Genomic DNA, 11,374 nt, shown 5'->3' on the forward strand with positions numbered 1-11,374 from the left:
CCCCGCCACTCCGGGACACGAGATGAGGGGGGGGCGGGGCGGTCACGGCAGGGGGTGCTCGCCCTCTCGCGGCCATCCAAGCAGCGAGAAGTGGAACGCGGTACCGAGCATCTCCACACTGCGACCCCTGGGACCCCCACGCCGCCAGACCCCCCGCTCCCCCAACAGCGAGGCGCCGCTTGATTGACAGCGAGGTGAACCAATAGCGATGCGGGGGCGGGTAGCGACAGCCAATGGGTGCGAAGGAGGCGGGTGCAGCGTGGCGGGCGTGGCGGTCCCGGCTGACTGACAGCAAGACAGACCAATAACGCTGCGGAAGCGCGGCAGCAGCCAATGGGCGCGCGAGAAGCGGAAAGAGGGCGGGCTCTACCCGGTGGGTGTGGCACGGGTGGATGGCTGACAGAGAGATGACCCAATAGCAACGCGGGGCAGGGCGGAGGCAGCCAATGGGCGGAGGGGGCGGGCCGGGGCGGTGGCGCGGCGGGGCCGCGGCGGGGCCGTAGCGGCGGCGGCGGGAGGAGGATGCGGGCGGGCGGCGGGGCGGCCTCGCGGGCGCTGGCGCTGGCGCTGCTGCTCCACCGCTGCTGCCTCCTGCTCGGCCCGCTGGGGCTGCGCCCGGCCGCCGCACAGGACGGTGAGTGCAGGTTGGGGGGGCACCGGCGCCGGGAGTCCCCGGTCCCACCGGCAACTCCCGGGGCTTCCCTTTCGCTCGCCGGATTGAGGAGCAAGGCTGGGTATGGGATGGGGAACGGGACGGGGCTGCTCTCTGTCCTGGTGAGTTCCGGGACGGGCTCCTCGCTGTGTCCCGGCCGGGATCGGACCGGGATGGGCTCCCGGGAGCGGGTCCCTGCTGTGTCCAGAGCGGAGCGCAGCGGGACAGGGTCCTCGCGGTGTGCTTGCCCCGGTCTCGATCCGGAACCAGGTTCCTGCCATCCCTCTGCTCCAGCAGCGATCGGGGACGGAGCCCCCTCCATCCCTCTGTCCCGGTACCGGACGGGATGGAGCACATCCATCTCTCTGTCACGGTCCCTGCCGTCCCTCTGTCCCGGTACCGGACGGGACGAGGTCCGCTCCATCCCCGTTCTCCGGTACGAGCTCCCTGCTGCCCCTACCCTCGCTCATCACCCCGGTCCTGTTGCCCCTGCTCCCTCTGTCCCCACTCCCGGTGCCTCCTGTCCCAGTGGTCCCGGGGGTCCCGGCTCCGTCCCGCCCCCAGGGCTTTCTCCAGGATCCCCTAATCCCCGGGTTAAGAGGATCGCTGGCGCTCCCGGTGCGCAGTCGGGAGAGCCGGGCAGCGGCTCCATCCCGGGAATGCCGCGGAGCAGTGGGATTTGCACCCGCGGGGTCCAGGACGACCCCGAGGGAATGTTCACCCAGACCTCATCCCGAAGTTGATGTTTCCCGGTGCCGCTTGTCCTCAGCTCATCCCAGAGCGAGGAGAGACAAGGACGGGGCATCCAAGGCATCGTTCCCAGCGAAGGGAAACTGAGGCACGGGGCCAGGGCGGGATGACCAGGGGCACAATCCCGCTGCGTCCCCCAAGGCTGGGACACATCCAGTTTTGGGACACATCCTGCACAGGGTTTCCAGCGGATCCGAAACCCGCTGGTGGACGCGGGGGAGCTTTCCCGGGGCCGGCGGCGTGACGGAGGCGGGAGTGTGCCGGGCTTTTCCCGGAGCATCGCCCTGTTGTGTCTTTCCTGCATCCTGTGAGAAAACAAACAAATCCCTGGCAGGAATGAGCCCAGCGGGGGCCCGGCCGTGACTTCGCCCTCGCCCGCCGGAAACCCAGTTTCCACATTTTTTGGCAATTCAGGGTTTTTTTGGGGGAGAGGGGAGGGCAAGTCCCCCGTGGCTCTGTCTTGGCTATTCCTGGCCCCTCGGGAGCATCTCCGGAGCCGAATTCCCAGGAGTGCCTGCAGCTCTCGGCTTATCTCTGGCGTGGCTTATCTCTGGCATTCCCTCCCGGCACGCGCTGGCCACACTCGGGATGTTTTTAACAAGGATTTCCTTTCCCGGGGTGTTTTTTTTTTCCTGGAATGGATCCCCCCAGCTCCTCCGCACCCACCAGCGTGGAGATGGAGCTTGGAGGGGGTCCATCCAAGACCCCCGACTGGGCTCACTGGGGTCTGACCGTCCCGGGCAGGGAGGGTTTTTCATGCAGATCCCAACGGCTTTGCCTTTCCTGGCTGGAAATACCCCGAAATACCCCGAATTTCTCTCCCCCCAGCACAGCAGCCCTTCTGGCAGCCACTGTCCCGGCAGCCCTGGGGTCCCCACTGCCCCTCCACCACCCTCAGTCCTGGAAGGTTTGATCCTTCCCAGCTCTGCTCCATCAGCATCCAGAGGGAAAACTGGGGATTTCTCCCGGTCCCACAGGATGAACCCCCCCAGTTTGGCCTCCAGCCCTTCCCGCAGGCTGGGGAGGAGGGAGGGGGCTCCGGGGGGGGGGGCTGGCATCTTCCACCTCCGGCGCCCCCCCTTTTCATCCCTGCAGGATTTTCCCTTGCCGGCACTTTGTGCCGTCTCCCGGCGACGGCGAGGGGAGCCAAGGCTGGGCAAAACCCTGCCCACCATCCCTTTTCTTTCTGGCCGTGCCAGGAGGATGCTTGGCAGGAGCAGCAGCTTTTTGGGGAGGCGGAGAGAGGGTGGGCACTGGACCCCCACATGCCCCCAGCCCACACAGAGCGGCTGAGCGATGCTTCCCCTCTTTCCCTGCATCCCAACCCTGCCCAGAAGTCCCGTCTGGATCCCAACACCGGGCGCTTTCAGCTCGTTTCCAGGATGTTCCCTCGTGCCTGGGGGCGGTGAGCTCAGAGAAAAGCCCCTTTTGTGGTGGGTCTGGCATCGCCCTGGGAAGGAGGCAGTGGGGATGCAGCTGCCCAAGGTCGTGCTCAAGGTCAAGGCGGGTCCTGGGGGGCTGCCCAGTGCTGTACAGCCCCATGGATGGGGGTATTCCCTCCTTGAATCCCTTTGTGACCCCCCAAATCGGGGTTCTCCTGGCCTGGGGGACAGAGAGGAGCTGGAAGTGCTGGGTGGCTGTGGGGAGAAACTGAGGCAGCTTCATCCCTGGATGCCCCCAGGGATGAATCTAGGAACCCCTCCCTTTCCCCCCTAAGATGTCTGGAGTTATGTTACTTAATGAACTGGTTAAAAGGCAGTGCTGCTTGCCTTTTTTTTTTTTTTTTTAATTTTCAAAAGGAGATCTACTGCTGAAGGCTTCCCTGAAAATTAAGCACTGCTGGTGAACCAGTACCCCCCCTCCCAGTGCAGGGGAATGGCCAGAAAATCCACCCCCAAAAAAAAAAAAAAGATGTTTTGGACTAGGAAAACCCATTTGAAGGTGCTGAGGGGGGGTCACACCAAGGGGGGGGAAACTGCAGCAGGGAGCTGAGCCCTTCCCGGTGTCTCCACAGGGAATGGCTGTGGCCACACACTGCTGGCACCCCACAGTGGCACCCTGAGCTCCAAGAACTACCCGGGCACGTACCCCAACCACACCATGTGCCGCTGGCGGCTCCAGGCGCCCCTGGGCACCTCCCTGCTCCTGGCGTTCGGGGACGTGGATCTGGAACCCTCGGAGCACTGTGCCCACAGCTCCCTGCTGCTCTCCGACCCCCAGGCTGGCACTGCCTACGGTAAGGGGGAGGTCCCGTGGGGAGGGGAAACTGAGGCAGAGCCCACCCAGGGGCTGTGGGTGGGGTGGGGGGAGTGATGTCAGTGACCTGCGTAGGGACAGTGTTGGGAAAATTTGGGGTTTTATCTGATTTTGTCATGGGAAGGGGAGGAGGGGGTATCCAAGGAAGGGGGTGTCTGAGGAGGGGTGTATCTGAGGAAGGGGGTATCTGAGGATGAGGGTATCCAAGGAAGGAGAATGTCTGAGGAGGGAGTTATCCAAAGAGGGAAATACCTGTGGATGAGGGTACCCGAGTACAGGGGGTTATCTGAGGAGTGCATTATCCAAGGAAGAGGAATATCCAGGTATGGGGGTACCTGAGTAAGGGGGTACCCAAATACAGGGGGCATCCAAGGAGGGAGATATTTGGGAATGGGGATATCTGAGGAGGGGGGTACCCAAGGAGGGGATTATCGAAGGAGGAGGATATTTGAGGATGGGGGTATTTGAGGAAGGGGGGTATTGCCAAGCTGGAAGGGGGGAGATGCGCAGTTGGGACCAGATGCAGCTGCTGATGAATTAATTCCATCTGCCCAGCCACTGTCCAAGCGCTTCCAGGATTTTCCCAGAGAGATTTAATGGTCTTGGAGGGATTTGGCAGCACCAGGAGCATGATGGGTGCCAGGGAAAATGTCTTGAGGGGGTGGGGGGAAGCATCACGGGTGGGGTGGGATGGAGGATCAGCCCTGGTGAGGGGCAGGGGACACGACAGGAAATACAGGATGGAAGGGAGCCAGCGTGGACCCACATCTGCTCCCGGGACTGGGAATTCTCCCTGTTCTTCAGGGCTTTCACCCTTTCTGGGGTGGTATCCAGAGGGGTGACAGCACGTGAGGTCCCTGCCCCCATGGGACATGTTTGTCCCCAAAGCCAAGAGACCTCCTGGCCCAGGCTGAGACGGAGCAATGTGGGAAAGGGGGGACCCCTAATGATGCTCCCGGGAGGCTGGGGGAGGTGTTGGGGGGCTGGAGGAGGTGGACAGGCCCCCACAGCCCCTTTGGGTGCCCTCACCAGGACCGTGCCAGTGTGTGACACAGGGCTGGGGTCCCTCTCCCGCAGCCGGCGCCGGCCCTTGAGGAGTCCCAGATGTTTTTCGGGAAGCGGCCGGAGCAGGCGGGGGCCGTGGGCTCCTTCCCGCTGACTCAGCCCCAGTGTCTGGCCCCTGGCCTGATCCTGCCTGGAGACGTGGCTGGGTCCCGGTGGGGGTGGCAGCCTCCGGCCCTGGGGCTCAGCCAAGGGGTCCCAGGGTGTCCCCAGAAGCCATGCAGACGTGGCAGCAGCGACCCGGGGCAGTGGGTGGGAAATCTGCACGTGTCTCATCTGCATCTCATCTGCAGATTGTGCAGAGCCCCCCGTCCTGTCATGTCTGTGACCCTGTGACATCCCTGCACACACGTGTCCCACGTCCCCTGGGCTCTCAGTTCACCCCAGGCAGGGGGAGGGTGCAAGTCGGGGTGGGGGAAACTGAGGCACGGCACGACCCCACATCGTGGTGTCACCACGGGAGGTGTCACCACCAGCCCCATGGGGACACAGGGACACAGCTCCGTGTCCCCCAGACAAGAATGGTGTTTGCTCAAAGCATCTCTGGGCACCCCGAGACCCCAGTGATGGACGTGACACAGAGCAGAGCGATGGGGGGGTGGGTGGGATGATGGCAGTCCGGGGATTGGGGCCACCTCTGGTCCCCAGCTGGGACCAGGGATGTCCCTGAGGAACCCGCCTGCCTGCTAAGCCGAAGTTTTAATCAGGGAGATGGAGATTGCAAATTAATGGGGATTAAACGGGGGTGGGATTTAGGAGGCAGCTCCGGCAGCGCCTGTGAGAGGGGAGATGGGGAGGGGACACAGCCCCCGTTTCGGGGTCCTGTGGGGTGATGCCACATGTGCCAGCCCTGGCAGTGGGGGATGTGGTGGCAGGTCCCCATAAGGGCTGGTGGCCGCTCACGCCATCCCAGGAGACATCTTGGGGTACCCCCCAGGAACCTGATCCAGCTCCCATGCCCTCATCTGGGGGCTGTGTCCCCCCCTGTCCTGCTTGTGGCTGTGGGGGGACAGTGTGGTGGGGAGGGGGCAATCGGGGGGGCTGCAACCCAGGTCCTCCCATGGCATGGATGTAACTGCTCTGGGTGTGGGGCCACCCTGGGGCTGGGACTGCCCTGGCACGAGGTCACACTGGTATGGGACCACTCCAGGACATGAGACCACCCTGAGCAAGGGGACACCCTGGCATGGGACCACCTTGGGACGTGGGACCACCCTGGGCAAGAGGACACCCTGGCATGAAGTCACCATGGCATGGGACCACCCTGGGTGTTGGGACCACCGTGGGGCTGGGACAACCCTGGGCATGGGGCCACCCTCAAGATGGGGACCCTTCAGCACCCTGGGGCTGGGATTACCTTGGGGATGGGCCACCCTGGGTGTGGGACAATCCCAGGACCTAAATGCCTGAGCTCCCCCAGCCCTGGCGAGGGCTGAGCCGGGGGAGGTGAAACCCTGGGGTCTGTGTGCCCTCACCTGTCCCCAGGGAGCCCCAACCCTCTCCACGGCCCCGTCCCTGCGGCAGGGCCCTACTGCAGGAACTCCGTCCCCTCTGCCCCGCTCCTGGTGACAAACTCCAGCTCTGTGACCGTCCTGTTCAACAGCACCAGCCACCGCTCGGGGCGAGGCCTCCTCCTGTCCTACGCCACCTCTCAGCACCCAGGTGAGGGGGGGCATCCCCTGGGGGTGCAGAGACCCCCCCCAGGATGTGTCTTGGCCCATGGAGGGGGGCACAGCCTGAGGTGGAGGGAGCTCCTTGCTGACCCCTGGGTGGGCTCCCATTGCCCTGAATATCCGTGTTCTCCCTGACTGGGGGCACAACATGGGACACCCCCAGGTCAGGTGGCCAATATCAAACAGAGCCACTCTAGATGGTGGCATGGCTGCAGGGACCAAAGGGCCACCTCTCCCTACCCCTCTAGACATGGGGATATGGGGTGGAAAACCCAAACGTGGAGCAGGATTTGGTTGGGAAGGGCATGGGAATGGGGTGCCCTTGGGCAGAGGTGGATGGGTGTTGTGGGGTGGGTGGGGGTCCCTCACCCTGGGGTGTCCCTGCCTTGCAGACCTGGTCTCCTGCCTGGTTCGAGGCACCCACTACACCCAGGAGCACATCAGGTGAGTGGTCATGGGGGTGAGTGGTCCTGCTTTGGTGTCCCCACCCTGGCAGTTCCCATCAGCCCTGGTTTCACCCCATCCCTCTCCCAGGGCTCTTGGGGTGCAGCTGGGGTGGGATGGGGAACAGAGAGGGTGTGAAGAGGGGCAGAGCAAGCCCTGACCCCCCCTTGCTGTGTGTTTCAGCGTGTACTGCCCTGCGGGCTGCAAGGACATCCATGGGGACATCTGGGGCAACCCCAGCCAGGGCTACCGGGACGTAAGTGTGGGGCAGTCCCCAGCACGTGTGGCCACTGCCTGGCACCCCCAGCAGCCCCCAGGGGGTGGGTTGGGCCTCGGGGTGCCCTGTGGGGGCTGCTCTGACCCCCTGCTCCCTGCAGACCTCGGTGCTGTGCAAGGCCGCCGTGCACGCCGGGGTGATCGCGGACGAGCTGGGCGGGCAGGTCACGCTGTCCCGGGAGAAGGGGATCACGCTCTATGAGTCTGCCTTTGCCAACGGGCTCCACTCCAAAAGGTGGGTGAGCAGGGGCTGCACCCCACGCCCGGCTGTGGGAGCCGCCTGTGCTGTCACATGGAACAGCCAGCCCCCGATTGCAAACCCCCCCCGGGCTTGTTCACCAGCCTGATGCTGCCCCTGCTTCCCTCCCCACAGGGGATCCCTCTCCGAGAAGCGACTCGTATTCCACAAAGGTATTTTTTGTCCCACTCCCCCTGAAATTAAGGCACTATTTGGGCTGCCACCCCCATGCCACGCCTGGTTGGGGGTCCTGAGTTCCCAGCCTGCCGCCTCCTGTCCCCAGCCTGTGACGATGTGCTGGAGGTGGCCGCCTTCAACGCCTCATCCTGGTGGCACGAGGTGGATGTGCTGGGCCAGGTCAGGGCCTGGGTGGCCGAACGGGCAGCACTTGGCACCGCCGGCCACTCCTGGGCAGCCGAACCCAGCGCCGAGACCGCCTGGCTGGAGCTGGACCTGGGCACCCGCAGGAATGTCACAGGTGAGGGGGACAACAGCTGCCCGTGTCCCCGCTCCACCCTGACCACTGTGGTGACACGGTGCCAGCCCCGTTGATCCCCACAAAACCACACCCCCACAACTCCCAGGACGCACTGGAGCTCCTTGTGTCATGGTTTTACTGGGATACAAAGCAAATCAACTCCCCCCCGGCTGTGCCCTGTCCCCCTTTTTGTCCCTTCTTCCCCCCCTCCCCTTCATCCGCGGCAGTTTCTGGGACGAACAAGTTAATATTATGCTCTTGCATCTGGTGCCAGCGAGCGCCTTTTGTGCTTCGGAGCCTGCCCAGAGCGGGGGCTTTGTGCGCCGGCGGCCGGCCAGGAAAATGGGCACATTGTCCGCCCGGAGGCTGGAGGAGGGAGGAATGTGGGGCTGGCAGCCGGGGCCGGAGGTTATCGGCTGCTGGGAGCAGAGCGGCGGGGGGGTCCCGCGCTGGAATCTGCCACCCAAACCCCTTCCCGGGGTCAGAGGGACCCCCCTCCGCTGGGTGATGTCCTGCCCTCCTCCTTTCCCGGCTGGAGAGTGGATGTCCAAGAGATGGGGGTTATTCCAGCACTGCCCCAAGCTCTTCCCCAGCCCCGCACCCCGTGACTGACAGTGGGGACCCCCCTCCTGCACCCACAGGCATCATCACAAAGGGCTCCTCCGAGCAGCTACGTGACTACTACGTGACGTCCTACCGGGTCTCCTCCAGCCGCGACGGGAAGAACTGGAAACCCTACAGGGGCAGTGCCAGCCAGGAGGACAAGGTGGGCATGGAGGGGACAGCAGAGGGGCTGAGACCCCCCTGCCTGTGGATATTCAGCTTTGGCACCTCTTTGCCCTCTCCAGGTCTTTGAAGGAAATGCCGACAGCCACGGGGAGGTCTCCAACGCCTTCATCCCCCCCATCGTTGCCCGCTACGTCCGTGTCACACCCCAGAGGTGGCACCAGCGCGTGGCCCTCAAGGTGGCCCTGGTGGGCTGCCCCCTGGCACGGGTCCGCGCGCCCCGGCCCTATGGTGAGCCCTTCCCGAGGATCCCACACCCCCCCATCCCAAACATCCCTCCCGGGACCGCTGCCTCCCCAGTGCTGCTCCCACAGTCACGGTCCCCGCTCTGCCCCGCAGTGCCCAGTGTCCCCAGGGAGGTCCCTGTGCCCACCAGCCGCCTGTCCACCCACACCCCCATCCCTGGCATTGCCCTGGACCCGGAGAAGGCAGGTGGGTGCCATGGGGGGCACAGCATCGTCTTGTGGTGCTCCCGGTGCCACTGGGGCTTCATCCCCCTGTGACAACACGTTCATTTTCTCTTCTGGGGGCCCCGGGTGGGCTCCTGGCACCCCTGGGTGCAGAGGGGTGGGATGGGCTGATGTGCCCTCCCTCCCCAGGCTCCACGCTGCTGGTGATGCTGCTCATTGGTGGCTTCGTGCTCCTCTGCTCCGTCCTCCTGCTCCTGGCTTTCCTCTGCCATAGGAAAAGGTGGGTCCCATCCTGCCCCCAACTTTTACCCGGCATCAGCTTCCCAAAATGTGGCAGCTTCATTCAGCTGCTCACTCAGTGGGTGGGAGGAGGTAGGTGATGGTGGGCAAGGGGTGCCTGGGACCCCTCACCCCACCTTGCTTCTCCCCTCGGCAGGAAATCAGCAGCAGAGCTGAACTGTGGGATCACAAAAGGTAAAGGGTCCCCAAGCCCTCCCCAGAACCAGGAGTCCTGTGGGCCATGGGGTGCAGCTGGTTTAACTGGTGCTGCTGCTGAGCCCAGAGCCATCCCCTTCCTGGGGGGACTGTCCAGGTGACAGCCTGGGACAAACAGGGGTTTCTGCTCCCTGCCCAGGGTACCCCAAGCTGGAGTCAAGCCAGGTGTGCTCCCTGCAGAGCCTGCAGCCCCCCAGCCTGGCCTCCTTCCCCACGGCACCTGCACCAGGAGACCTCAGCCGGACCCATTCCCCAGGTAACAGGGACAGTGGGGGGCAAACAGGTCCCCCAGCCCAGAGTCAGGACCGTGTCTCCCCCACTGCACCCTGGGGACACTCTGGGGTGTCCATTCCTCTCCTCTTCCCATTCTGGTCCAACCCCTCCTGCATCACAGTCCTATGCAAAAGGGAGACCCTTTGGGGGCTTATTATTTTATAATAGTAGTAGCAATAATAATAACAGAATAATAAAAGAATAATAAATAATAAATAAGGATAATAACAATGGCAACAATGATAACAATAATTACAGCAATAACTATACTATTACTAAATAATAAGAACAACATTAATAATAGGGATGATAAATAATAATGATAATAATATTAATAACAACAATAATAGCAGATGGTAATAATAATAATAATAATAATAATAATAATAATAATAATAATAATAATAATAATAATAATAAATTCCATCTCAATCACAGCCGTGGGTATTGGAGGGTGGCCAGGTGGCACCAGGAGCCCTTCTCTGTGCTGGGGCAGAGGGATGTGGGGTCCATGGGGTGGGCATCCTACCCCTGGTTTTGGCACAGCTCTCCCCAGCCCCGGGGGTCCAAACGCGCCCACTTTTTCAACCCACCCCACCCCCCGTCCCAGCCCCACGACCCCCTGACCGCGCAGCCCCCTTTCAGAGTACGCCGAGCCAGACCTGGTGCAGGTGAGCCCCAGCAGCCAGACGGGTCCCTCCACCTTCAAGCCGCTCCTGGACGAGGGCTACACGCTGCCGCTGGTCCTGAGCCACTACGACGTGCCGGGGAAGCACCACGAGTACGCGGAGCCGCTGCCCCCGGAGCCCGAGTACGCCACACCCTTCAGCGAGCCCGAGCCCCCCGGGACGCGCCGCAGCCCCTGCGGCATCGCGGGGCCCCCCGGGTGCCCCCCGGTGCGGTACCGGACCCCCGCCCCGCGGCCCGGGGAGGAGCGGACTGGCAGCCCCTGCCCCGAGGGGTCCCGCGGGGACGGTCCCCTCGCACACGTGTATCACGAAGCCTTGTGAGGAGGGGGAGCACGGTACCGGGAGGGGGGGAGGATGTGCGGGGGAGGGAGCTTCCCCGCGGTCCCCGGAGGGCTTTTTTAAGAATAATCCTATTTAAATATATATATTATATATATTTATATAGATAGATGTATGTATGTGCTCCTCCCACTGGTCCGGGGTGTCACAGCGTCCATCCTGGGTCACCCAACGGGTCTGGGGTATCACAGGAGTGATCCCTCCGTTCTGAGGCATCATCATGATGGTCCCTCTGCTCCCACCGGTTCAGGGTGTCACAGGGACCGTCCTGCCTGTCTGGGGTGTCACAGGGATGGTCCTTCTGCTCCCGCCGGTCTGCGGTGTCACAGCGATCGGTGTCGCATACCCGGGATGTCACAGGGACCATCCTGCCGGTCCGGGATCATCCCGCGTGCCCCGGGATGTCACAGGGACCATCCTGCCGGTCCGGGATCATCCCGCGTGCCCCGGGATGTCACAGGGACCATCCTGCCGGTCCGGGATCATCCCGCGTGCCCCGGGATGTCACAGGGACCATCCTGCCGGTCCGGGATCATCCCGCGTGCCCCGGGAT

General features: G+C 63.3%; 1 protein-coding gene across 1 annotated transcript; it reads left to right on the plus strand.

Annotated features, from left to right (window-relative positions):
• The first annotated feature begins 522 nt into the window (after positions 1-522).
• LOC108505218 (discoidin, CUB and LCCL domain-containing protein 1-like) lies at positions 523-10,977 on the plus strand. The gene is made up of 15 exons (XM_017831005.1): positions 523-634; positions 3,417-3,638; positions 6,245-6,382; positions 6,786-6,837; positions 7,021-7,093; positions 7,215-7,348; positions 7,487-7,524; positions 7,635-7,829; positions 8,471-8,595; positions 8,678-8,846; positions 8,955-9,047; positions 9,215-9,305; positions 9,462-9,499; positions 9,660-9,776; positions 10,439-10,977. The coding sequence occupies exons 1-15, from the start codon at positions 523-525 to the stop codon at positions 10,801-10,803; spliced, it is 1,962 nt and encodes a 653-aa protein (XP_017686494.1). The 3' UTR covers positions 10,804-10,977.
• Positions 10,978-11,374: the final 397 nt, after the last annotated feature.

Source organism: Lepidothrix coronata, unplaced genomic scaffold (genome assembly GCF_001604755.1).
Source record: "Lepidothrix coronata isolate B3197 unplaced genomic scaffold, Lepidothrix_coronata-1.0 Scaffold187, whole genome shotgun sequence".
Lineage (NCBI taxonomy): Eukaryota > Metazoa > Chordata > Aves > Passeriformes > Pipridae > Lepidothrix > Lepidothrix coronata.